Genomic DNA, 26,503 nt, shown 5'->3' with positions numbered 1-26,503 from the left:
GAAGTCAGAAACAAGACGTGCAATAGAACTTAATATCAGTGTATGTAGGTTAGGGGCAAAATGCAAGAACTGTTGCTGAGCAGTCAGCAACCTCATTCAGCTCTCCTCTGCTTAGAAAAGGCAAGAAGAATCTACTGTTCTTCCTTTAGGAAGTATGTGGGCAAATGTGGTTGAACACATAAACCTGTCAGGACCAACCATATCTATCAAACTTTCAAACACAGAATATGGAGACTTCAGCTAGAAGGAGTCACCTTTTGAATGAACACTCTGGTAAAATATTTCTAGGAAAAGAGTTTAATCTATTGAAGACTTAAAACCTGCAGTGAAAATTGGAGTCTGGCTGGGAACTTGAAGACATGCCTGGTTTAATGGATTTATGAGCTTCTGTTGCAACATCTGAGTAACCTAAGAAGCTGCTTTTTCTTGTAGGTGTAAAATGAATTATTCTAGGTTTCAACTTGATAGTTGTCAATTGAGATTTATTTTTTAGAGTGGGATTTTTTTTGGCATTTCCTCTTTTCCTCTATATTTCTGTATTCTGTATTGAATAGTATTTAAACCTGTTATTTATTACTGCTTTGAATTTCATTTATCCCACAGCTGACTTTTGTCTTTATTTCTAAGCATTCTGTCTTGAGGGATGTGCACAACATCCCACAAAATAATATAATCTCTTTTTTTATGCTATTTCTACTATTCCATAGCAACTGGGGAAAAAGAGCCTAAACTGAATGCTACAACACAGGCAATTTATTACAGATTTTCCGCTTAGTATTCAGTAAATTGTCAAGTCCTTATTTTCATCATTAGCATATTTTTCACAGAGCAGAAGCATAGCCATTTCTGGCAGACTGAATTAAATATGTTTTACTTGAATGTGAAAGAAGAAAATGTTGTCAGGCTTTCTAGGAAAACACCATTTTCTAGTAATAATTCATTTTCTGGAAGGGTTTTGCTGTGGATGTCTTTATATTTCTATAAAGATATGGATATGTGTTTCAGTCTACATTTAAAGAAACCATTTCTCAACTGAAGGAGAAAAAACCCAGACATTATTATTTTCTCTCTTTTTTTTTTTTTTCATCACATTACATGAGCTGAAAAAATTGCTAGTTCTCTTATAGACATGCAGGGGAATATTTATTAATAATTTAAATTTTTGAAGTATGTTTTTATAGAATCAAGACCAAAATGAGCCTTAGAATTTTGCTGTCCAAGGACAATGAAAAAGTTCAGGTAAAACTGTTCAGAAAATTGGTTACATACATGAATTTCTTTTCTATCTAAGCTAGCTGATAGCAATTCTATTTTTATTTTTTGAGTCTCATAGGTAGTCATCTTAATTACTATGAAATTAAATTACGTGCCTGGTCTTTATTTCAAAACTGAATTTTAAAAGCGCCTAAACATACTTTGCTTGCTTACGTATTATCATTTGAAGGAAAAATATGTTTTATGCAGGATCTGATTTTATTTCAGTGGCATGGGAAGCTCCTGTCTTCTGTTTGTAGTCACAATACTTTGCATTTGTCAGTGAGGCTGTTTTATGATAGCTATATGCTAGAACCAGTAATTGTGTGGCTGACAAGTATTTACAGTATTAACAGAGAACTGAGAAGCAAAACACATGTATCAATTTAAAGTATAAGTAAAATAACTTAGATACTGTATGTATGGAACTATGTTTATGTGCTTGAGCACATAAATACACCTGCAGACCCAAATTCAGCTTTGTACACATGCACATGTACTTATATGTGTTTAAAATTGTAAATCACAAAATTATACTCAAATACATCCGTTGCTCAGTTATTCCAATAACAAAGACTATAGGAAAGAGCTCAAAAGATTCCTAAGAACTATTTTGCTGTTTGCCCTCAATAGCTAAAAAAGAGGATGAATTTTCCCCCTCTCTCAATTCTTTTGGGTTTCATTTTATTTGTAATAAGAGAAAAGGAAAATGTGATCTAGTAGCTCTTTTGCTGGAAGGTAGTACTTACTAAAGAAAATAAGCAAAAATAGCTATCTTATTTAGTGTCTTATGGCATCCATAGCTACTGATGCATCATTTATATGTTTCAATAACATTGCTTAAGGTATGTTTATCTGCTACCAGGAATCTATCAAGATATACCATTTTGTACCTTTCTTTTTCCTAAAAGAGCTTCACTTGCATGCTTTTATATTTCACTTACAAATACAATAAAACAAGTGTGGAATCTAGACCGTTATTATTTTCTCTTGCAAATGGCCCCTAGTACTCGTTATTGCTTCCTTTCTTTTTCTTATGTTACCAATACACCTGGAGGTGTTCTGTTTTGTTTTGTTTTATAACCTGCTGAATACTTTAGGTAGCCATTATCAAATATGGAATCATTGTGTCAAAATAATATGTGCCCCCTACAATCATAACAAAGGAGAAAAACTATCACCTATAAGGGGCAGCAGGGAATGTTTTGAGAAGAAAGATTTAGGAATATATAGCAAGGAGGAAGTTGTTCTAGACTTAATGAGCTGCTGTAAATCAAAAAAGAATCCAGAGATTTACTAATAGCATGAATTGCAACAGCTGGATTAAGTTAAAACACAAAAAGTATCTACTTGGTCCTTTGAGGGAAGGAAAGAACCTTTTGCTATGCTGTTCTGCCAAGTTAAACTCACTTATGTACAACAAGTATAACTTAAACATTTCACATTCACCCAAATATTTTAATTTGAACCAATACAATAAATAATATGTTGCTATATTTTTAAAGGTACAGGATGCCCATTCTGTACTCATTTTCAGGCTTTCCTTACAGGTAGGAGCTCTTAACAAAAATATTTTAAGGACATAATTAACACTTATTAGTCAGCAAAGTTGTAGTAGTTACATTTATTTTAATGTAAAGTGTGAAAGTATCATCTTGCTTACAGAAGTATTTTTGTAGGAATAAGTATTACTAGAAAGCAACAATTTGCTTTTTGATCTAATCTTTATTCGTGATTATTCTCAGCTTTCTTATTCTATGCATCAGTTTGATTTTTCTGCCTAAATTGGTTGTTGGGTAAAACATTCTCAATGCTGAATCACCCTTCAAATACAAGAATATTGAGAAAAATCTTTTGTATGGAAAGGAGTGTTTCTTTTCATTCTTTCTTTAACATTATACCATAGATTTTTTTTTTTTTTTTTGGTCAATTAACCTTCTCGTATGTTTTATTTTCCTTCTTCTCTTTTTGCATTGGATACAGTTTTTGAATGCTAAAAGCAAACATGGTGCTTTTGCATAATTATCCCAGAATTCAACATTTAGTTTCAAAATTCTAAGTTCCTTCAGTTAGAATTCATCCCCTAATTGAAAATGGGGAGAAGAAAGAACTCAAAAAAGCTGTGGAGATTTCTCTGGATTTTTGTAAGGATTAATATGATACACTTTCTTTGTTTTGGATAGAAATGAAGAAAAATATAAGGAAACTTAGTTATTTCAGTTGTTCTTCTTTCATAAAAATGTTTATTATTGTTTTATACTTCTGCTTTAAAAGGAGTATGATTCTTTTATCGGAGTTGGATATTATAGGATGGAGAGAGAGAGGGGAGGGCAAGAGAGAATGAGGAGAGTGAGAAAGAGAAGAATGAGAAAGGGAGAAGAGGAAGAGAGAAGAAGAGATAGTGAGAGAAGATAGAAGATGGAAGACTAGAAAGAGAGGAAATGGAAATGAAAGAAAAGGAAAAGAGGGAAAGAAAGGAAGAGGTGTACATGACAAAGTGCTGGTGCTGCGTGGCCTCTGTGAGGGGAGGCCGGACACAACTGGTTCCAGCCGGCTCTAGCAGCCAATATGTTGTACACCTCTGTTGTAACATATTTTAAAAAGGGCAAAATGAGCCCTCAGAAGAGGAGCGTAAAAAAGGGGCTGTGAACCAGTAGTGTGAACACCAATGCCAAAGAAGAAGGAGGGGAGGAGGTGCTCCAGGCCTCAGAGCAGAGATGCCACTGCGGCCTATGGAGGACCACGCCAGAGGAGATATCCACACCACAGCCTGTGGAGGACCCCACGCTGGAACATTTAGATTGTTTCTGAAGGAGCTGTTGCCCATGGATGTCCCACACTGGAGCAGACAAAAATGTGAGGAAGTAGTAATGACAGATAAGAGCTGTTATGGACTGACTGTGAACTCCCATCCCTCAGTACCCACCCAGTGAGGGGAAAGTAGGGGAACTGGGAGTCAAGGAAGAAAGTTGAGCCTGAAAGTGTGGAGCTGCTGTTTAATTTATTTTTTTTTTAATTTAAATCTTTGTTTCTCTCTACTCAAATCTATTTTAATTTGAAATAAATCAGTTTTCGTCGAGTCTGTTTTGCCTCTTATGGTAACTGGTAAGCAATTTCCCTGCCTTTATCGCAGCCCATTAACTTTTTCATTCCCCTTTCTCCCTGTTTTGTGTTGGGGAGGGGAAGTGAGTTGGGTGGGTGGGCATTTGGCTGCTGGCCAAGGCTAACCCACCACAAGAGGAAAGAAAGAGAAAGCAGGGGAGATAGAGGAAGGAAAGAGGTAAGAAACAGAAAAAACAAAACAACAACAATAAAACAGAAAAGAGAAGAAAAAAGAGGGGAAAAAAAAAGGGGGGAAAGAAATGAGAAGGAAAATAAAAGAGGAGTGAAAAGAGAAAAAATAAAAGGGAGAAAAGAAAGATAAAAGAGGGAAGAATGTAAAGAGAAGAAAGGAAGGAAGAAAGAAAGCAGAAAGAAGACAGAAAAATTACAGGAAGAGAAGACAATGAAAAGTAAGAAGGAACGAACACAGAGGACATGAGAGAAGGGGGAGGAGAAGGAGAACAGAGGGAGAGAAGAAAGAAAAAGGGGGAAGAAAAAGAGAAGTGAAAGGCAGGAGAGAGAATAGGAGAGGAAAAGCGAAGAAGAGAGGAAAAGAGAGCAAAGGGAAAGAAAGAGAAAGAACAGAAGAAAATGAAACAAAGGAAAATAAGAGGAAAGAATAAGAAGAAAACAAGTCCAAGCGAGTCCATGGTACTTGAGGAATCTTTAACTGAATACTGTTAGCAGCAAAGTTAAACATTTTTAACTGACTGGAAGAGCTTGTATGTGGTAACCAAGACCCTGGAAAGTACTTTCCATCAAGTAAAAACTGTAAAATCCTTGTATTAATATAAGTCAGCCTTGGTGGTTTCAGCATTGACATTCAAAGAATAGATACATTATTTCCAGGTGAAAATTTCCATAGAAATGGTAATAAGCATTACAAACTTTCTTACCAATTTGGAAAATCGATTACTTAGGGAGATGGATGGTATGGCTGAAATGGTACAACGTAACAAACTCCAGCAGGCCAGCATGTCAGCATGTGTCAGTTTTTAAGAATGAGCAAAGTTAATATGATGGTTTACTTAGGATAACTCAATAAGATTTTTGATAGTCAGAGTAAAGAAAGAAAAATAAATCACTTCTAAATTCAATATAGCAGTTTGCTTTCATACTGTCCTTTCTATCTAGGAGAAATATTACTTAGTAAAGTAATCTCATGTTACAGTCTGGTAGGCCAACATTGTGTAACATATTCAAGATTTATAGATTTCTGAAGTGAAAACCAAAATCCATAATTCTAATAAAATATAAACTATTATTTTAAACTGTATAGTCGTTAATGAACTTTGCTCAGCAATGCTTGCTTTTTCCTTTAAATGGTTAACTATTGCCACAATTTAAGCCTTTTCTCTGAAATGTGCTTAACTTTCAAAATTTTATTCTAATAGGTCTTAACAGCACATTGTGTTTTGTCTGTTGTGTTTTTGTTACTGGGGGAAGGTTGAAGGAGTTGCCTGTACGTAAGCACCTATTCTAATTTTACAGATTTAGTTGCAATTGATTTTAGTGGTAACAACTGGAAAACTGCATTGAAATCATGTGAGAGAGCAGGGCCATGACACTAGGATGGAGTAGGAGAACATGTGCGAGTGCGGGGCTCCTTCAGGCTTGGTGGCTCTGCTTTCCCTCAGCAGGGTGGTACCTCCGCCTCTCCCCAACTCTGCGTCTTCTCATGCCAGATGTAGCAACCCAAGGGGTTACAGCTTAGGCCAGCCAGCTGCATCTGGCATGTAGGTTCGGGAGGGGCTGGAGGGAGCATGTTGCGTTACTGACAAAAGGTGAAATACAGACCTTGCTCTGAGGAGTCTGAAATGGGAACCAGTTGTGTCAGTCTGAGGCCATCCTTCTCCAGTTACTTGTAAACTAATATTGCAGCCGAAAGAATAACCCCAAGCTGCTTTTCCTGTTCTGTGGTGTCTACCTCCCTGGATGCTGGCACAAACATTCACATGGCTGTTTGGGAAATAATAAAGATTTAAAGCAGAAAAAAAAAAAAGGGAGGGAGGGAGGAGGCCACTCAAGCTGCTGCTTTGAATGGCAGAGAGTGACGTGAGCCCAGTGTTAATCTTGGTGTAAACCCCGTTGGTGAAAGCAGAAACAACTCCATTGCGTTACATGCAGGTACACAGACACACTATCGTGGGTATAACTGCAGGATGGTGTCTTGTCACTGACACAGCTGTGGTAAAAAAAGCCCCTGCTGTGGATGATAAGAAAGGCTGGAGATTCTTCTAATGAAGCCAAGGAGTGTGGCTGGAAGCTGTGACTGTATCAGGATTACATTCCTGGTATAGTATGATGAAGTAGTAGTCCTACTCGGCCTCTGAACTATATCTGGCCCACGATGATTTTCTGGCAACACTTTGTTCTGCCTTTTTTTCCCTTTTTCACTGTGAAACAGAATTAATGAAGCCACTGTCAGATGCTGTATGGGCTTCCTCTGTGAGTGGTGCAACAGCTCAGAAGCCCTGTTGTTCTTTGGCAGTATATTTTGTCACTCTTTTGCCGATCTCCAGCAGAGGCAGCTAATCAGAGACCTAGAAGTTGCAGTGGTTCCCAGGCTTCTTCAGGAAGCTTCAGGGAAAATCTTCTGGGACCTCCTGCTTCAGGGAACTTCGGTGGCTTGCTGCTGCAGGTCAGGGCAAACCTATGGAGGCATTTGCCTCTGTCAGCACTTACAGACAGCTTTTGTTGGCTGCTTGCAAGCAGTGAACTACCTATGTACTTTGCTTCAGCTAACTGTTGAATCGAGCAGCGTCAAGCACTCATTTGATGAATGCTTGAGGAGAAGCTGCATGACTGGTGGGCAAGAGTGCAGCTCCCAGCGCCAGGGAAGAAGAGAGAGCTAAGAGACCAGTTATCACAGCAGTTAGTACAAGATGGGCACAATGGGGTGCAGCAAATTAGCTCAAGGCAATGTGGGACTGCTTAGGACTGTGCAGTGATGGTGCTGATGTGCTGTAGGTCATGGTCCCCAACTGTTCCTGGCACATCAGGGGCCTTGGCCCAGAGAGATCTCAAAGTCTTGGGCTGCACTCCTGGGTCTAGGACTCACACTGGGGAGGGCTGTGGCCTCACCCATGGGAAGTGCCCTCTGGTCAAAGTGCTGAGTTGCTGGGTGAAGGAGCTCTGGGAGGAGATGAGTGGACTGTGCAGTGTGAGAGGGGACAAAACAGGAGATCAACAGGACCCAAGAACCTAAGCTCTGCTATGTGAAATAGAGGCAGCTAGAGATTGGATTCAAATGAGCTGTGGACAGAGACTCCTAAGATTGGGAAGTTGAAAATTTATCACTTCTGACAACAGAAGGAAGATTCTCTGCCCGCAGAGAAGGATATGTGTAGTGCCCTGGAAGGAGGTGAACAAGAATGTCAGGGGAGACATCAGAGCCATCTGAGGCTCAGCCAAATGTGTACATGAAGAAGAAAAGGGTGGTGACAGTTATTATTTGAGACCATATCCTGACAGAGACAGTGGTACCCATCTGTCAGCCTGGCGTACTTGCTATAGCTGGAGGTTTACTTCTTGCTGGGTACTTGAATCACAAGTGTTGCAGATGGACATATCTGAGGCTTGTCCAGCTTACAGACTTCACTCCTTGCTATTCATATGTGTGGCCACCATGATACTGCTGGACTGAGCCCAAGTATATAAAAAAAGACTGCAGAGCCTGGGCGCAAGGGTGAAGAGCACAAATGCCCAGGTGGTGTTTTCCTCAATCCTGCCAGTGAGGTGGAAGGGCTCAGGTGGCAGAGGGCGTGTCCCTGAACTCAGAGTGTAGCTGCATGGCGGGTCTTGCAGGCAAAGCTATGGTACGCTCTTTGTGGAATAAGGACTGCTGAACAGGACAGGATACATGAGATGGAGCATGGCAAGGGCATCTTTGCTTACAGTCTCAGTAACCTCTTCTGGAAGGCTTTGAAGTGGCTACTTTATGAGTGGGTTGCTGCAATTTGTAGAGAAGTAAAGGCATGAGTAACATTGAGGAACTGTCCTGGGGAACAACATGACTGAAGAAAACCTTGCACTTCCCTTATGCAGGCGATATAACTGGGGTGTCTATTTTGAGTGTTTGTATACAAATGCGCAGAGCATGGGAACAAGCAGGAAGAATTGCAAGTCTGCACACTTGCAGAGCTCCTTAGTGTTACAAAGGCATGGTGGGAGAGTTCACGCAATGGAGTGCTGCCATGGGTAGATAGTTGGATACAGGCTGGCAGAGAGGGGCAGTGCATGCAAAGGAGAGCCGGGAGTGCACATTCCAAGTGCTTTGCCTTGAAATGGATACTGAGCCTGTGTAGCACTGAAGTGAGAGATCAGAAGGCAGAACAACAGGAGTAATGTTGTGGTTGGCATCTGCTGCAGACTCTCTGGCCAAGAGGTAGGTGAGGCCTTTAAGTAACTGCTGGGGGCCTTGCAATTATTGCATTCAGTAGCTGTGGGGGATGCAAGCAAGCCAGGTGATTGATGAACGAACTAGTGGACCTGCTATCCTGGACTTGTTGCACATGAACAAGGAAGAATTGCTTTAAGGTATGAAGGTTAATGACCACCTTAGCCATGGCTTATCATCAGACTATGGACAAAAGGGTCCAGAAAATCTGGGATATTGTGTCTGCATCTGGAATATTGTGTCCAGTTCTGGGCCCCTCAGTTCAAGAAGGACAGAGAACTGCTGGAGAGAGTCCAGCGCAGGGCAACAAAGATGATTAAGGGAGTGGAGCATCTCCCCTGTGAGGAAAGGCTGAGGGAGCTGGGGCTCTTTAGCTTGGAGGAGACAGAGGGGTGACCTCATTAATTTTTATAAATATATAAAGGGTGAGTGTCATGAGGATGGAGCCAGGCTCTTCTCGGTGACAGCCAATGATAAGACAAGGGACAATGGGTATAAACTGCAACACAAGAGGTTCCACTTAAGTATGAGAAGAAACTTCTTCACAGTGAGGGTGATGGAACACTGGAACAGGCTGCCCAGGGAGGTTGTGGAGTCTCCTTCTCTGGAGACATTCAAAACCCACCTGGACACATTCCTGTGTAACCTCATCTAGGTGTTCCTGCTCCGGCAGGAGGATTGGACTGGATGATCTTTTGAGGTCTCTTCCAATTCCGAACATTCTGTGATCCTGTGAAAAGCTGTTTTATCTTCCTTGGTGAATGACAGTGGCCCATTCCATTTCACAGAAAATCAAACAAGTGTGGCAAAAAGCCAGTAAGAACGAGTAAGGGCAAATCATGCCTGACCAGCCTCTTCACCTTCTGTGATTCTCTTCACCTTCTATGATTGGATGTCTGGTTCTGTGCATGAGAGGACTTTGTTTATGTTGACCTTAGCAAGACCTCTGAAATAATTTCCCATAGTATCTTTATGGTCAAATTAGTGAGATAGGAACTCAATAAGTGGACAGAAAGCTGGATGGCAATTTTCCTGGGCTGCAAGGCCCAAAGTGTTTTGATCAAAGCCGTTAACTCAGTGACCAGTTACTAGGTGGTATTGCTCAGGCATTGGTACTGAGGCTGTTATTGCTGAATTAAACACCTGGACAGTGGGACAGAGTGCACATTCAGCAAGTTTGGAGGGGATCCTGAACTGGGGGGAGTGGTTGGTACATTGGAAGAGTGGACTGCTGTTCAGAGGCATCAGGACAGCAGACACTTGTGCTAACAGGAACCTCATGGAATTTAACAAAGGCAAGAGCAAACTCCTTCATTTGGGACATAGTGACCCGTGCAGCAGTACAGGTTGGAGGTTAACAGGCTAGAAATCCGCTTGGTGGAAAATGACCCAGGAGTCCTGATGGTCAACAAACCAGATGTTAATCCAGTGCTGTGCCCTTGCAGCAAAGAAGGCCAAGCCCACATTGGGCTGTGTTAGCAGGAGTGTTGGCCCACAGGTCAAGTGAACCAATCCTCTCCCTGTGTTCAGCACTTGTGAGACTGCATCTGGAATACTGTGTCCAGTTTCAGGCCCACTGGTCCAGGAAAGAGATTAATATACCGGAGTGAGTCCAGTGGAGGATCACCGAGATGGATGTGATGCATGAGGGAAGGCTGAGAGAGCTGGGCCTGTTCACATGGGAGAAGAGAAGGCTCAGGGGGATCCCATGGCAGTCCAGGACTCACTAATGGGAGGGCGTAGAGAAAACAGCCAGATTTTCTTGGAGGTTGCACAGTGACAGCATGAGAAGCAAAGAATGAGAGGCAAGAGACACAAATCAGAACATGGTACATACTGATTTGATACTAAGAAAAATATTTTCCCAGTGAGAGCAGTTAAGCGTGGGAGGAGGTTGTCCAGAGAGGCTGTGAAGTCTCCATTCCTGCAGATTGCACAAAGCTTGACTGGACAAGGCCCAGATCCAAGTGGCCCTGCTTTGAGCAGAAAGTTGGACTAGAGGACTTCTAGAAGTTCCTTCCAGTGTAAATTAGGCTATGATTACATGCGTATGTGAACCTTGATGGAGATGAACGTTCTTAAAGATACTGTAACTGTTTTGGGGGAGGGGGATGTGTGTATTTTTTATTTCACATTTGACTAACCAGTTATATCTCAATAAAGCACACAAGATATTACTAAAGCACTATAGAGAAAGTTGTGGAGACTGGCCAATTAAAAAGCCAAACTAAACAAGAGAACTTGGGATAACTTCATAGAGGTCTCTTGTGTAGGATGATTAAATTTTAGGGGCCAAAAGGCATTTGGTGATTACTGGCTATGTCTTGTTCAGCATAGTCACTTGACTTTCCACCTTATTTTATTTTATTTTTATTTTTTTTCAAGGAATAAGTTTCCCCCAACGTGAAGCCAAGAATATTTGGAAGGGTGGGGTGTGGTTTTTTTTTCATTTTATACATTGCACGTTTTGTGGCAATGTTTTTCTTGGGTTTAGTACATTTTTGATTGTAGCACAGTCATTACTTCATTTTTCTAAACATATGTATTTAAAAGCCACAAGGGCCTGTGAAATCTGATACTAAAATAAGACATCGTATATATCAAAACCATGGTTTCTTTAAGAAAGCCATTTTTTAACCTCCACTCCAGAGTTGCTTTCATGTGGCAGTAATTCATTTTTTTCCCTTTCTTTATAATTTTGTCCTTCATGGTGATCACTGGAATTAGAATAAAAAATGAATAATGTAATACTGCTTTTTAATGAAATCAGTTGAAACTGTTAAAAGGAAATATTTTATTAAAAGACAAAAAAATGTATACTCTTGAACAGAAAGTGGCTGTCAGAGAGAACTGTATTATTTGACCAGTAGAAGAATTTGTTCCACAAAGAAGTCAAATAGTTCCTTTCAAGTGATGTTGAATGAGGAGGGTGTTCTGAGTCCAGAGGACACTTTAGCTGTCATGACCATCTCTGACGCAGGCTGACTTCTTGTTCTTTTGGGATAATTTTCTTTCTGAAATCTTTTTGAAACATTTTTCTTTGACGATGATTTCAAAAGGTACTATTTAATCTTTGCCTGTGTCTTTCAAAAACACATTTTAAATACCTTTTTTTTTTTTGGGGGGGGGGGGGCGGTAGCATTGCTTTTTTCTTGTGTTATTTGTGCTACATCTAACAAAAGGATTCAAAGTACAGAGGTGCAATTACTTCTGGTCCTTTCTTTGAGATTTTACTTCACAAAGAAGGGGGTTTTCCCAGGTGTTAGGGAGCACAGAAGAGTGTAAACATTCTCTGTAACACTTGTATTCTCATTTCCTTTCTGGTCAGAGAATGCTTGTTGCCATATGTGAATATCGTTTAAAGAGGTGTCGTGGTGTTTCAAGCATACTTTTCAGAACATTCAAGATATTCAGGAAGACCTACTCAGAGGCATGGCTGACAAAGGGCAAGGATAATCAGCAAAAATAACGGGTAGGGATGTTGGAATTTCAGGAAAGCATGTTCGTGTCCTTCTGTCTGCAGTGTATAATGTGGCACTGGTATTATATATTTGTGTGCTTTTTATTTTTTCTTCTCAAATTTACCTGCTATACTGCTAGCATCTTTTTTTCAAATACATTATAAACACAGAATAAATTTGTATGTCCATAGGAAACTTTTCCTTCAGAAACATTTTTTTGACAAAAAAAAATATTTTCAGGGTAAAATCTGTGGCAATAACTCTGTTAAATTCCATTCAGGAACACTTCTAACTTTTACACAGATTCTGTAAATTTTGAATGTAAAGGTTTTCTTGTGAGATAAAATTAAAAAAAACCAAACAACTAAGTAGCCTCACTGGCTTAAGGAGTACTGAGACTTGCGGTGAAGTTTTGTTCTGGAGATTTTAATTTCATTGTTTTAGGCGAGTCATAATAAAGCTCTGGCTTCACCACAGGTGGACTCTTTTTTTCTTTTTTTTTTTTTTTTCTGAAACATTAATGTGGTTATTGTCACCAGATTTGATACCATCAGAAGTTTTCCCAGGCTGCCAGCACCAGGAGATACAATACACTTTGCTCTAGATATCAAAAATATTAATTATCAGTGCTGTAGATACCAGAACTTCATATACGCTGGCCTCAGATCACAGAGTGCTCTAAACATAAGGGTGGGAATGCTGAACTTCATGGAAATGTCTATCAAAGGCCATTGTACAGAGCAGACGGCAGATGTGATGTGTTTTCAGTGGTCTTTACCACTGAAGAAAATAAATATGTACCATAGTGCTGCAATACGGCTAAGAGGTGAAAAAACCTAAGTCTATGCCATCATTTACAAAAGTGAGCCAAACTCTTGGCTACGGAGAGGGAATTAGAATGAAGATTTATGGGTAGTCATACAGGAGAGCTTTGCTTTACTGCGGGTGAATGCAACCAGTCTGCCGAACTCTTAAATGAGGAAACAAAGCAACCTATTCTTACCAGCATTCCATGTCTTTCTGTCATGTTTGCCTTCAGCTAGCAGTTTAATTCACTTGTCCACCTTGCTTTTTACATGAGAACGTATGGCTAGAGGTTTATTATGTATGTGGATTATTGTGTGGTCTAATGTCATGTAATCACTGCATATAATGGCTGTATGTAGATGAACAAAAAGCCCAGAGGAAGGTTGGTTCATGTATGGGGATCCTAGAAGTGTTAGGAATAGACCTTAAGGGTAGTGGCACGATCTCCAATATTTGTTTGTTATGTATATCCTTTCACGGAAGCCTTGAATAATCTCGGTGTGTCTCTCTGGGTGGCTGTTCACCACTCCTCAGAGGAGAGACAGCGTTATTTAATGCTGCAGAGGTGATTTAATAAGAGACAGAGGATGCCTGTTAGTTCTATGAAAGCAGATCAACTTCCAACTCCTTCCCTGATTCCCGGTTGGGTGAACTCAAAATATGAAACCAGACTAGGTGAGTTTGCAAATGAGATTTCCTGCTAAGGAATGCGAAAAATGCCCTCTTATAATACTTGGCTATAGTTTACTATCCCTGTTGAATTTCTCTCCAGTATTGCTGCAGATTATTTCACATTTGAAGGATAATGAAAATATTCATTTTCTTAGAAAAATATCAGACACTTTAGTCAACTCTGATTCCAGCTGCTTGTAACTACCTCACAAGCTACAAAAGGCAAAGTTCAAGTTCACTGCTGCTTTCTTCTGCTTTGGATATTTGGGATTCACTACTTTAGTTAACTTCGCTGAAAGCTGATAGGAAAGTTCTGCTAGCTTCTGAGACAGACGCAAGGTATCTGTGACATGTGTTTTAGCATGTCTGTACTTATCCTTGTTTTCTCCATCATACTGATAATATTCTTGCCTCTATCATCATCTGGTTTAGAAAAACAAGAAATTTTTATGAGGTTTGAGTATGAAGCAATGTCGGTAGTATATATAATGGATCTTCTTCTCTATCATCTTCTGGAATTTGTTTGCAGTCTGTGAGACTACAGTCAAATCAGCTGTACCGGTCTGTCTTGTTGTCTGATAGCTGTGGGCTGTCTGGCTGACTTGCTCTGCTCAAGAATAGTAGCCGTGTTTGTGAAACCTGAAGGCTGGAAGTCAGGTGCCATGTGTGAAGCGTAAGTAGGGCCAGAGATGTCGCAATTTGCTTTAGGATGCAACCCAAATGAGAACAAAACTGGCATTAATTTTAGCTAATGTGGATAAAATTGATTAAAATTAAACTTTAAAAAATAGATATTTCTTTTAAGAAATTTATTTTAATCCTTTAAAATACTTTTAAAGATCCGATTGGGAAAACTTGTGTTAGGAATAAACCTTACATATAGTTTATTCAAACTGTGTAAGTAGTATTCTACCTGTATCCACTTAAATTCCTATAAAACGGTAGCAAATAACTGTTTAAGGCTTAAGGCTTTATATACCATTATTTATTATTTAAGTGGTTAAGACTTCAGAACATAAATAGTTTTGACAGTCACATCAATGGTAAGTGTCAGAAGTATTTTCTGTTGTTCTCATTAGTAGTCTCTTTTAAGAAGCTGACTGGAAGTTCAAGAAGTAAAATGCTTTTTTCTTGTTCCAATTTATGAATAAAAACTTTGTGTGAGAGGCTGAGATCTACCAGCTCTACAGTTTCACTAATCTTTATGTAAAAACAGTAGATGGTTCCCTAGCTACCTACTACCCACATACTAAAAGATGTTTTTATTTTTTAATAAATTATGTTGGATATGTAATGCTTTGAAAAGTCTCATTTATTTCTTTTTATATCCAACACATCTAGTGTATTTTCATTCAGCATTTAAAAGCCAATTTTTTAATCAAATTCCAGTGTCTTTCCAGAGAAATAGGTATACTTGTAATGATTTAGTAAATAAGATGTCATTGCTATTTTAACATCAGAAAATAGGACTTAGATTAATTTTTGTAAGTTAGATAAAGCTCTATTTTTTTGCCAATGGAGGTATTCTAGTCATTTCAAGCAATGAATGAATTAACCTTGCAATAGGAAAATAAATGGAAAAAAATCAAAACCAAGATTTAAATTGATTGTTGAAATCAAGTTTCCTGTTTGATAATGTAAATTGCTTCAGTTTGGATTAACATGTTTAGTCCATGATTTTGCTGTCTGTTGAAGGAAGGATGATTCTGAATGAAATGTTATCTGTGACACGTAGTCTGTATTTAAGGTTGGATGAGAAAGCAAATATTTCTCTTCATGTCTTCCTGTGTAGGAACCTACAAAATAACCAGGGAAAACAGTGGAGACGGCATCATCATGTGATTTGATTTGTTTAGACCAATGTGAAGCTTTTATTGCTGAAAAGTTTGTGGGCAGTTGGCAGGAAATCTTGCACTCCTCAGCATTGTTTTCAGCCATTTCCTCTGTGCTCTCTATTTCCCTTTGTGCCAAGGGAAGGATCCCGTGCCTCTACCATTTCAATACAGTAAAATATCTGGGTTTTTTTTTTCAGTCTTCTGTTCACTGGACTTCTCCTGGTTCTTCCCCCTGAGCCTGGGCTGGAAGAACTTGCCTGGGCCCCAGTGCTAACGCCTGCTGCAGCGCTGCCGCCTCCATCAGGCATGGCTGGCGGGGGAGAGCGACCCTGGAGCTGTCAGGGGCAGTTTGCCTGTCTTCTTGCTCTATAGGACAGCAATCTTCTTGTCTTGGTATTGCTCCTTAGGTTCCTGGTGGTCCTGTGTCACTCCCAAGCTAGGTCACAGTTACAGTCTTGTAAGGCAAGTTTGGATATTTTGCTGGCACATGATAGTAGGGCCATGGGCACACGGCTCCTTGGAGATTGTGGGAAAGCTGCTTGTTTGGCTTCATCACACTGGGCATCCAGTACTGCACGCATGGCTTTGTGAAACACTTTAGCAAGCAGTGCCCATCCAGTCAATTCTCCAGCATTTCTGGCTGCTGTATAGTTTGGAAAGAGTGTACTTAGGGTATATGGTTAACCTCAGGCTTAAAAAAAATATTCGATGTATTAAAGAGATAAAGAATCCTAAGATACAGTGCTGGACACATGCTCAATAGACCATTCAATACAAATGATAACACTGGGACAGTTCCACAATATATACAAGGCATGAGTGGTGTGTGTTTGATCTTCCGATGAAGGTCATTTTACAAACTTCCCTGGTGTTGATTAAAACAACGCCTACATTCACACTTTCAGACTATCTGTGAACTTTCTTTTTCTTCCTCCAGTGGCCAGGAAGAACATTTGTCTTCATTGACTTCCAACAGCCTTTTACATTTTTCTGAAAAATTACAGTTACGCCTTCTCTTACTCTTCTGTTTTCTGGACCACACAAATATGTTTTCTACAGCCTTCCCTCATAAGTCTTATTATCTTTACTTATTATCACTCTTGTTATTCTTTAGTTTTGGGGGTTTTTTGTTCTTTTTTTTTTTTTCTTTATTTCTATTCAAATGGGCCAAGAATTTGATAGGTGTCCACTAGCACTGGAGGTAAAAGAATATTCACCTTGTGTCTCTCAGTCTGCAGTCTGCTTGACACATATAACTGCTGGCGCCACTACCTTCTGATTAATTTCACCATGCTGGTGTCAGTCCCTTGGACTTGCTGTGAAAATGTACATTTTCTGGATTTGATTTCACATTCCTTTGTATAGCACTTTGCATTTATTTTGATTGGATTTCACGTTGATTTTAAATGCTGTCTTCTGTTCATCATGGTATTTCTGACTTTAGACTCTGTTTTTCCAGACACCCTGCGAACCCTCCAAAATGGTGTAACTTACATGCATTACAAGCATATTTTACTCTGTGTGACTTCATATCAGGTCTAGAAATTAGTTCTGAAGCCTTTTGGTTTTGTTTCCAGCAGTAACAATTGTTGCTCCCTCGTGACTATTTATGGATGTGTATAAAATGAGCAGATGATTTCAAACAAATAAATACCGATCACGTTTACGACAGCTCAGCGCCCCTCTTACAGCAGTTGTTGTTCAACTTAGAAATACACTGGGAACCCCTCTGAGCTCTGGAGGGGGTTGCGCTTTGTGTGGGGGGAGCCGAGCAGCTGAAATGCTGGTGGCAGGACCGAGGTGCCTTGTCTGCACACTGTCAGGAAACTTTCACTGTCTGCCACACTGTGTTGTCTGGATAGGTTGGCTTTAGTAAATTTATTTTCCATATTTAAAACTTTTCCTTTTTTTTTCCAACATCACATTTTTTTTTTCTTTCTCTTGGCAAGCAATCTAGCAAAGACCGTTGTGGAATTAGAAGTATAACTTTAGAGGTTTTCAGGGTTTTTCTGCCAAAACTGTGTGTTTGAGAGGTTTAAAATATAAAAATAGTGGTTTTATTGGTGTTCTTACAGGTTTTTGTGAGGTTTTGGGGAGAGTGGCAGGGGAGAGGGAACCGACGTCTGTACTTTCCCTACCTGTTTTTGCAGAGCTTTGTGTGTAGATGCTGTGTAGTCCAACATTTCGATTTAGGTAACACGGGCTGCATGGCCAGTAGAGGGAGCCCAGAATCACAAAATAATGGAGATACTGTTGACTGGAGGAGTTGGGGTGATAAGCTTGCTTTGATAATGTACAGGAATTTTGTGATTCTCTTTAGAAGGATGTGTTGATCGTTTCCAACTTATAGTGATTCTGAGGAAGAGCATTTATGAAATGTTGAAATACTTGGTGTCTTTTAAATTATCAACTTGCGTGAACAACTTTTATATTGGAAGACTAATCGTTAATTCTTTCTCTTTCCTATGTTGCCGGTTGTTGTGACTTCATATCACCTTTACAGAAAGTAAGTAACTTTTCATTTTTTTTAAATCTTTTTGGAAGTGTGCTTGTATGTGTGTATATATGTATATGCATATAAAATAAACATAGAAGCAGAAGATTATCAATCTTAAAGACATACTGCCACAGAGGGTGACTCCCATGTGTGAATGACCACAATGATTTAAAGCCATCTCACCCAAAAGATGATAAATCGTATGAAAGTACTGCATCTGAAGGCTGTAAATGGTAAACATATTCCTCACGTGTAGACTAGGGCAACAAAACTTGCAGCATGTTGGTATAAAATATGCTGTTGCTCTAAAAATTCACAGATATCAAGCTATAAAGTAAAATATTATTGTATCCAACTTGATTTAACTGAATCAAAGTTGAACTGATTTGGAGTGTTTCAAGAACTTAGGTCAAACTGTGCGATTTTTGACATTCAGAGATACTCAGCCTCATATTTGGCAGTCCTTGGCTGCTGTATTAATACATGCCAGCAGCTCTCAGCAGAATGAACACGTCCTCAGGCTGTAGGAGAATTTAGAAAGCATGCGATAAGTAGTCTGGATCCCTGAGAAACTGCTCTATGATTCAGACATCAGTCTGCATCATGCGATCTTTGATTGCTGGGTCTTCTAACCATGGTCCCATGTGTTGTGATAGCATGTACTGCAAGTGTTTCCAGCATCCCTTGTGGGTAATGTTTGGGAATTTTAATAATAGTGCTTTAAAGGATGCCGCTGCTGACAGAAGAACAGGGAAATCATTGGTTAACATGGGTCAAAATAGCAATGATAAAGGACACCACGGAATTTCAGTGTGAGCTGCTAGCTCAAAATAAATCCACCCCGCCATGTCCAGGTTATGATTTTGTTTGTAACTTTATTATGTGCAGTTTGTTTTGTGCTCATTATAGACATACCCAAGTCCAATTTTCAACAAGGGTGGATATGGCCCTTTGTTTGCATGCCAAATTATTTAGGAATTGCAGATATCTGTATAAAACAAGCATAGCAGTAGTTAAAGTACTGCTTGGCTCAGTAGCTGATATGGTTTTCTTTGTAAGTCAGAGAGTTGTTTCTATTGTCCACTTGCCAGTTGGCAAGACTTTGAAGATTAAGATATCTGCTGTGAGCACAGTAGTGGTCATGAGGTATTGCCAAATCGTCTATTTGGGGTTCATTCATCTCGTATCATTTTAATTCGTTAATGATATCTAAAAATGAGTGTGGAGTCCAGAATATTTACATCAGAACAGGAGAAGAATACAAATCACGTATACATGCACACACAGTTTTGTTTCTTGTTGATATATTGAGTTTGTCTTCCACTGCAGAGTCAGCAAGTTCTTTCTGTCTTGCAGAGAAAGTCTTTATCTGTGATAATGTTTCACTAAAAAGATCCAAGACTGTGAGAGTTGAACTTGCTTCACGATATGTATGTTAACATATGGAAGAAATTACACAACTAGAACTGTTCTATTAAATGCTTTGTGTCTTTGCTTGTCAAACATTAATAGAATAAGGAAAATGTGCAAAGAGAAGTATCCTGCTTATTCTAAAACTGTTTTAAGTAATTGCTAAAGTCAATGAAATGAGTTTATGTTTTCTGTGCTACTGCTAGCAGTATTTTTATAGTTCTACCAAATTTAGTTTTGTATTCTGTTACAGTGTTATATCAAAACCAGATGTGGAATTAGTTTTATTTGCAGGGATTAAAAAAAAAGAAACAATCAGTACTTCACAGAATTTTCATAGTGCTTGAGTATATTTTGAATACTCATAAAATACATATCTATGAAATATCTGATTTGTGTATTAACAAGCAGCATTTTTACCTGTGCTTTTTTATTTTAGAGGTAGCAATGTGATACATTATGTGAACATTAGTAAATAAATTATATTGGACAGGACTTCCTGTCCTGAGGACATTTTATAGTTTAATTTTTACTGGAAGAGCAATTACCACACTCACCATCTTGCCATTAAATTAATACGTGTACAGTAAGGATGAATTTTATTGAAACAGAGCCATGGAAATCAACTGGAAGCATCTTTGTATGAAAGATGACAAGTTTGGCCCAGTTTTATCTATAAAAAATGTCAGTCATGCAATTTTCAACAAATATTGCATATTATGCTACAATATTGTATAATAACGAATTGTCATTTCTGATGGACTTTTGAAGCCCCGTTCCTGGTTTATAGCTGAGTGTATAATTAATCCTGGAATACTTAGCAACACACTTAATGTAATGCACAGGCATTGTTCCACTTAACCAAGTGGAATATATTTACGTGGCTAAAGATAAGCGTGCGTGCAGGCTGGGGACCCCAGGGAAGAAGCACAGTTTCCGATTCAGTCCCCGAGTACACCGTGTACATTAGTCAGTAAATGAGGACGAAGATGTGATAGTACGTCTATAAATCTTGTCCTTTAATTTTAAAATTTAAATTAAATAAAACCATGTATGACTACCTTTTTCCCCACCGTTTCTTAGATGAACTTTTCAGAATTATATAAGAGTAGCAAGGGTAGAAACATTTGCTTTCTTTTTCTGATGCAAACATGGATAAAACACGAAGACATCCCTGTACGTGTACTCTTCTTAATGTATTGTGTTTCTTTTAAAATAGTTTCTCAACATGCATTCCACAGTGGTATTACAATTACTACGTTGAGTAGGTCAGTCTCTTAATCTCTGAAACAACTCTAATTAGAAAAGATGCTTGTATTTATGTATAGTAATGCATACTGACCGTGTTAAGCCAGAAGATGGCTTAACTGTATATCACTTTTCATTTTAAATGTGTTCTTCCTGGGCTCTTTACTATTCTTTTGTTGCTTTTCATCCTATGGGATGCAGCTGCCCTTGAACTTGGTGCTGTTTTGATCATTCATGTGCAGCAGCCACATTGTCTGTAACATTTTAAAAATGTGGCTTCATGGTGTTATTTACAAAGTAATTTCACATAAATATTTGGACTTTGGTGCTCTGAGAATGTGGAGCTGGTTGCTGTATGAAGAAAAGCATAATTATAATTCACAGACTTTTTGCCTCGAGCCTAGGGGACAGATGCATATGATTAAGTTTGAAACTGGCCTGTTATTGTAATGTAGATGTTTTCAGGGTTGAGAGAATTAAAAAAAAAAAAAAAAAAGGGGCAAAAAAAGGCTAGGCAAGGCAAGCATGAGGGTTTTTTTTAAAAAAAAGACCAAGGGAATAGTTTTACAAGAGACACTCAATCTTGCACTGCACAATTTTATTTTTCAGTGGAACCTCTCCATTAGCTTGCCTGAATGCAATGCTTCATACTAACACTCGTGTAGGTGATGGAACATTCTTCAAAATCCCTGGGAAGTCAGGACTCTACGCTCTCAAAGTAAGTTTAAATTTTGTATATGGAAAGTATGTAGCGCTATTAATCCATTTTTTGAATGTCTCAATAGATACAAAGGTAAACAGATTAGATTCTTTGGAGAGGAAATGATCTGATAGTCCTTCTAACTGCTTTCAGATGTCTTTTAAAAGGATTTATAATGAAAGTAAACGTTGAATGTTTTATCCTAGAAAGCAATACATGTTCTTGAATTTGGCATAAGGTATAAAAAAAATGTAGCTTAGCTAAAATGCTGCTCTTTCAGAGTTGTTCACAGAAAGGCCCTTTTTTATGACCAGTGAGATCAAGAGGATCACTGACTTTCTCATTAATTAATTGTGTTAATGTTTGATTTTTTTATAGTGAAAAATTATTTGCTAGTCTTATCTAAATCAGCTTTTAATTTGTAGGTTGCAGCATTGCTTTTGAGAAGGAATATAATTACAGTGATAGAATTTTACCTTTATGCTAGTTCTATTTCTTTTTCTCTTTGTTTTTTTTTTTTTGGTATGTATATGATGATTTCTTTGGGTGGAAATTTTTTCTTGCTGTACATGGTCAGACTTAAAGGGGCATCACAATAGGAGTAGAGGAATGTGAGGCAGAGGTGAGAAACAAGAAACTAAGATTATATGTTTGGCAGTCTAAATATAGTCAATTAAAATTTTGGGCCGGTGGGAAGCATCTTTTGTAATTTATGACAGATTTATTTGATGTAAGGGTTTAAAAAATATAAAGCTATATAAATTTGTCTGCTCCTGATAACTAAATATTCTGTATCTGAGATTGAATTAATAGCTTCCAGAAGCTTCATTTCCTAATTTACTAAAACAAATGCTGTTGTTTTTCTTTAAATCGGGAGATATTCTTGGCATAAATCCAGGTATTCACAATCACTCCCTTGCTTGTGAGCTCCAGGTTGCTTCAGCTGTTTAAATTCAGGAAACAGGCAAAGGCAGAAAAGAAACATTAAAGGATTTGTGTTTTGCTGCAGCGTTGTGGACACTCAACTGCAAAACTAGGATTTTTAACAGCCAAACAAGTCTGTTTCTGTGAAAAAAAGGAAAAAAAAAAAAAAAGAAAAGAGGAAGATCTTATATTTTATTTGACATTTTTGAAAAAAGAGTGTTATGACTTGATGGAAAAGCTTTTTTGTTTTTGATATGCTAGTTGTTTCATGGAGGTCTGTTTTTATGTCTTTCTCTGAAGTAACTCACAAGCGCATTTTATTTTTTTCTGGTTTTTGAAATGTAAGCGTGAGAGTACGTGGCAGTAATTTATTTTCGGAGATGCAGCAGAATCATGATTGATTCTTTCTTGTTAATTTTAGTTTTCTTTTTTCTTTTTTTTTAACGTAGAAAGAAGAATCAACATGCCCTACTGATGGAACATTGGATTTAGGATGTGAATCCGAGTTAGATGGCACTGAAATGGCTGAGACAAACAATAATAATGGAGAAGAAAATGGTGGTAGGTGTTTTAATTTCAATATTGGAGGGCATGTTTTGGGAAAAGAAAAGTCTTATTTACTTAAGATTTACATGGTGTGATTTCTTAACAGTGTAAATAATGTTTTGTACTCAGTGGAACTATTTTTGAGTGACTTCCTCTCTGTTTTGGCCTTAAGTAGAAATCAGGAATGCCAAGTTCTTTTATTTGAGTTATATTTGTAAAAGACAATGAGTAGTGCTGTTGGGTTTGTTCTGAGTAGGTAATTTTTTGGGTTACAATTTTTTTGTTCTAGGCCCCACAGCTAAACAGTAATTTGCCTTACCGGGCTTCAGACTTGCGGTTGTTGGATAGACATCTCACTGATTTCAGTGCGGGCATGTGGGATTGATCCCTCAGTAGAGTTCTGAGCACAGGACAAAGGTTTGTGGGTTTTTTGTTTCAGGAAGGGATCCTCCTGAGTGCCATGTTGACATAAAGACATGTCGAAGTATCAAATCCTGTGATTTTTTTCTTTTCTCTGAGATAATGACAAACTGAAACATTGCAAGAACTTGAAAATGGCAGCCTTAGAAATATTTTTTCTTCTTGAAATATAATAATTGCTCATAAAAAAATCACAGTTCCTTGGTGACCTAAAATTAATTGCAAATAATAGAAATTAATATTATTCTTATTAAAACTATGCTCACATAATGCTTATAAAGTGCATGATTTATACAAAACTCAAGCTTCCCGGGACCTCTGAAAGAAACTTGCTGCCCCTTCACAACATGTCCCACTGCTGGACTGCAGCGTACTGGTTTGGCTCACTTTGTATACAGTGAGAAGGTGTCCTGTTTACAGCTGGGACATGTAAAGGCTCAACTCATGTTGCTGTTCTGCCACAGACTTCCTTTTTCATCTCGAACAACTTACTGAGTGTCCATGCTGCGCCTGGAAAGGACAGATACTGCTGTTTCAGTATTGCTCAATTGAAAAATCACAACGTGCTCAGTAACAGAGTAACAGAACTAAGACAGGTTGTTGTGGATTTAGTGGTGAAGTTTTGAAACTCAGTGGAAGAACAAATGTCAAGAATTATTAAATGGCTCTGCTTCTTCATTTTCTTTGATATGTCTATAAGTTAACAGACTCTGCTTGTGCAGTGGTTTTATGCTTATATAGTATTTACTGCATGCATAAGTGAACATATTAATAGATATTTGTGGTTCTTCAACAGTTTCTGTCTGATACTGAGGCAATTACCTGAAGTACACTTTCCTAAGCAGAGGAAGAAAACAGCAGTGAAGAGCAGTGTAAATACAGTTACAGATCAGAAAGCAGAAGTTGATGTTACTTGTTACAAACAAACAAAAATCATGACAAAAACCTGGCAATTATTTAGGAGTGGTGGGGCATAAATAAGGATACCAAAATGCCAGAAGTAGAAAATTGCTGGATTTTCACTGGGTGGAGGCTGTATGCTATTTTCACAGTTTACAGTAATAAAAATAATTCTAGCATTTATGTTGACATAAAAGAGCAGCTGCTAAAATTAAACACGTTTTAGATATTAGGGGTAGAGCAGTAAATTACACCTAGCTTGTTTTTAGAGCAAAGAACTTTCCATCATATTTCATCTTCAACAAATCTTGGAAAACTGCAATATATTTAACTTTTTGAAAGCAAGACATTTTAATTTTTTTTTTAATGTCACACACTAGATATATTTAAAAAGAGTAAATGGGACGGCAATAGCAATTCTATATTACATATAAAAAGGCCGATGAGGGATATGATCAATAATGCATTGGAGACAGCCTATCTTGTATCAGTCAGCTGATACAAAACATATGTTATCAAACATATTTCATAATAGCTTTTCTTGAGATTGAAACTTTTGTTGTTAAAGGTATCTGTTGATATATCTGTAGAATTCTATGAGTGATTTCATTCACAGTGTAGAATGCTTGGCTTAATAACAGCACTATGCCTGAGAAATGCAGCCAGTTTTAAATGGACTGAAAATTACAGATTACTAGATCTGCAAAGGTGTGGGAATCACCATCCACAGTAGTAATTGTTGCTATTTTCTTGAGGATGTGATTTGACCACTCTTCATTGAATATCTTTGTCAATACTTTTTGAAAAATACAAAATACTTCCTGCTTAAATGTATTGATAATAAATAATATTGAGACCTCTCTTGATTACCTTGCAAATGATTACAGTTGAACAGCATGAATTTTTTTAGACTTTAAAGTGAAGGAAAAATGGTCACATTTGTGCAGTGGAAACATATATTCAATAAATCAGTAAATCTGTAAAGTATTTTAAGATCACAATAGAAAATGAATTGAACATGAATAAGATGCTTTTGCTAATTAGTTCAATGCAGTTCTTGGACTGTAATTCTGGTAGTACTGATTAAAGAATATAGGCACAGTGTTTCCTTTGGGTATAGCACTAGTTAAATGATTACTAGGGTATTGCATTTGTCATAGCTGTAAGAAAGAATTAAGAAAAATAGGAAAAGAGTTAAGAACTTCTGAATGAACAAATACCTCCTTTGCTCTGTGAAATTTAATAGGGACAGTCAAGTTAGTTTATCAGAGATGAGGTGGTGACTTGATGGATTTGTAAATATTTGAGAAAAGGTATTTCTATAGAAAATAATTCATCTAACAGGTCAAATCTAACATGTCTTTCAATTAAACTTTTCACACTAAAGCTGGTATTTTTTTTCTTTCCAGGAAACTGTTCTGTGGCATAACATTCAATTGAGTCCAAAAAACACTTGTTGAAATTGTCTGACCTGTTTTTTAGAAAAAGCCAATAGATATAATGTCTCCTTTCGGCCTTAGTATGTGTGTTATCTATATAAGAATGGACATTGTTTGTACTTTGTATTCTTAAATGATTGCATTTTTATTTGCTCTTGTTTCAAATGTGGTAGAGTCCAGAAGCCTCAGTTCTGACAGAGTGATCAGTAACTCTTGAGCAAGAGTTTTAGAAGTGCTGCTTTAAAGTTAGGTAGAAGCAGAGGGTGGAACCCTAAGCAACAGCCTCAGTCTGTTTGTGGGCTTTTAGATTATAGTCTCCAGCTTTTGGATTAAAAAGTACCAGCTGACACTCAGAGAAGAAACACATTATTCCCCAGCAGGCACATTTTTCCCAGTATAAATGCAGGCTACTGAACAGTTTTATTAGCATAATAATATACACATTCCTCACAGTTATAAACACATGACTTAGTGAAAGCTGTTACTCCACATCAGTATTGCCAAACTGACAACTGGAATGGCCACACCTCAGGATTTGTATTTCTTTCCCCACCTTCTCCAAAGGCATATGTTAAAGAAACTTTTCATGCTACAGTCGATTTTGTTTGGAATGGGATTTATACAGAAGTTCTCTAGCAGCTTCATATGTTTTTATAAATTCCATTTCCCTCAAATACAGGGTAGCTTGTAAAGGTGCAGTTGGTAAAAGAATTAAAATCTCCGTTACTGTTGCCTGGGAAAATGGTGACTATAATATCCCTTTGCCCATCAATAGGTTGTTCTGTTCTCAAAAACCATTCGTCACTGGGGTTTCTGAAGCCAGGGCTAATCCATCAGCCACAGAGCAGAGCTGATTAAAAATTGTCTTCACACAAGCCAGTGGAATGCA

The 26,503-nt window shown here is 38.1% G+C and overlaps 1 protein-coding gene across 1 annotated transcript in view; it reads left to right on the top strand.

The window, feature by feature from the left end:
- ASXL3 (ASXL transcriptional regulator 3) overlaps positions 1–26,503 on the top strand; it is a gene marked incomplete at both ends in the record, with an annotated part of 125,007 nt that overhangs the window by 34,554 nt on the left and 63,950 nt on the right. The window contains 2 exons of the mRNA XM_080339073.1: positions 21,295–21,403; positions 22,759–22,867. Coding sequence (XP_080195199.1) covers positions 21,295–21,403; positions 22,759–22,867 — 218 coding nt within the window. The remainder of the gene's footprint in view (positions 1–21,294; positions 21,404–22,758; positions 22,868–26,503) is intronic.

This window comes from Nesoenas mayeri (genome assembly GCF_963082525.1).
Source record: "Nesoenas mayeri genome assembly, chromosome: 2".
In the NCBI taxonomy this organism is placed as follows: Eukaryota; Metazoa; Chordata; class Aves; order Columbiformes; family Columbidae; genus Nesoenas; species Nesoenas mayeri.
Note: the sequence above shows the minus strand (reverse complement) of the source record. Positions and strands in the feature narration are given on the sequence as shown.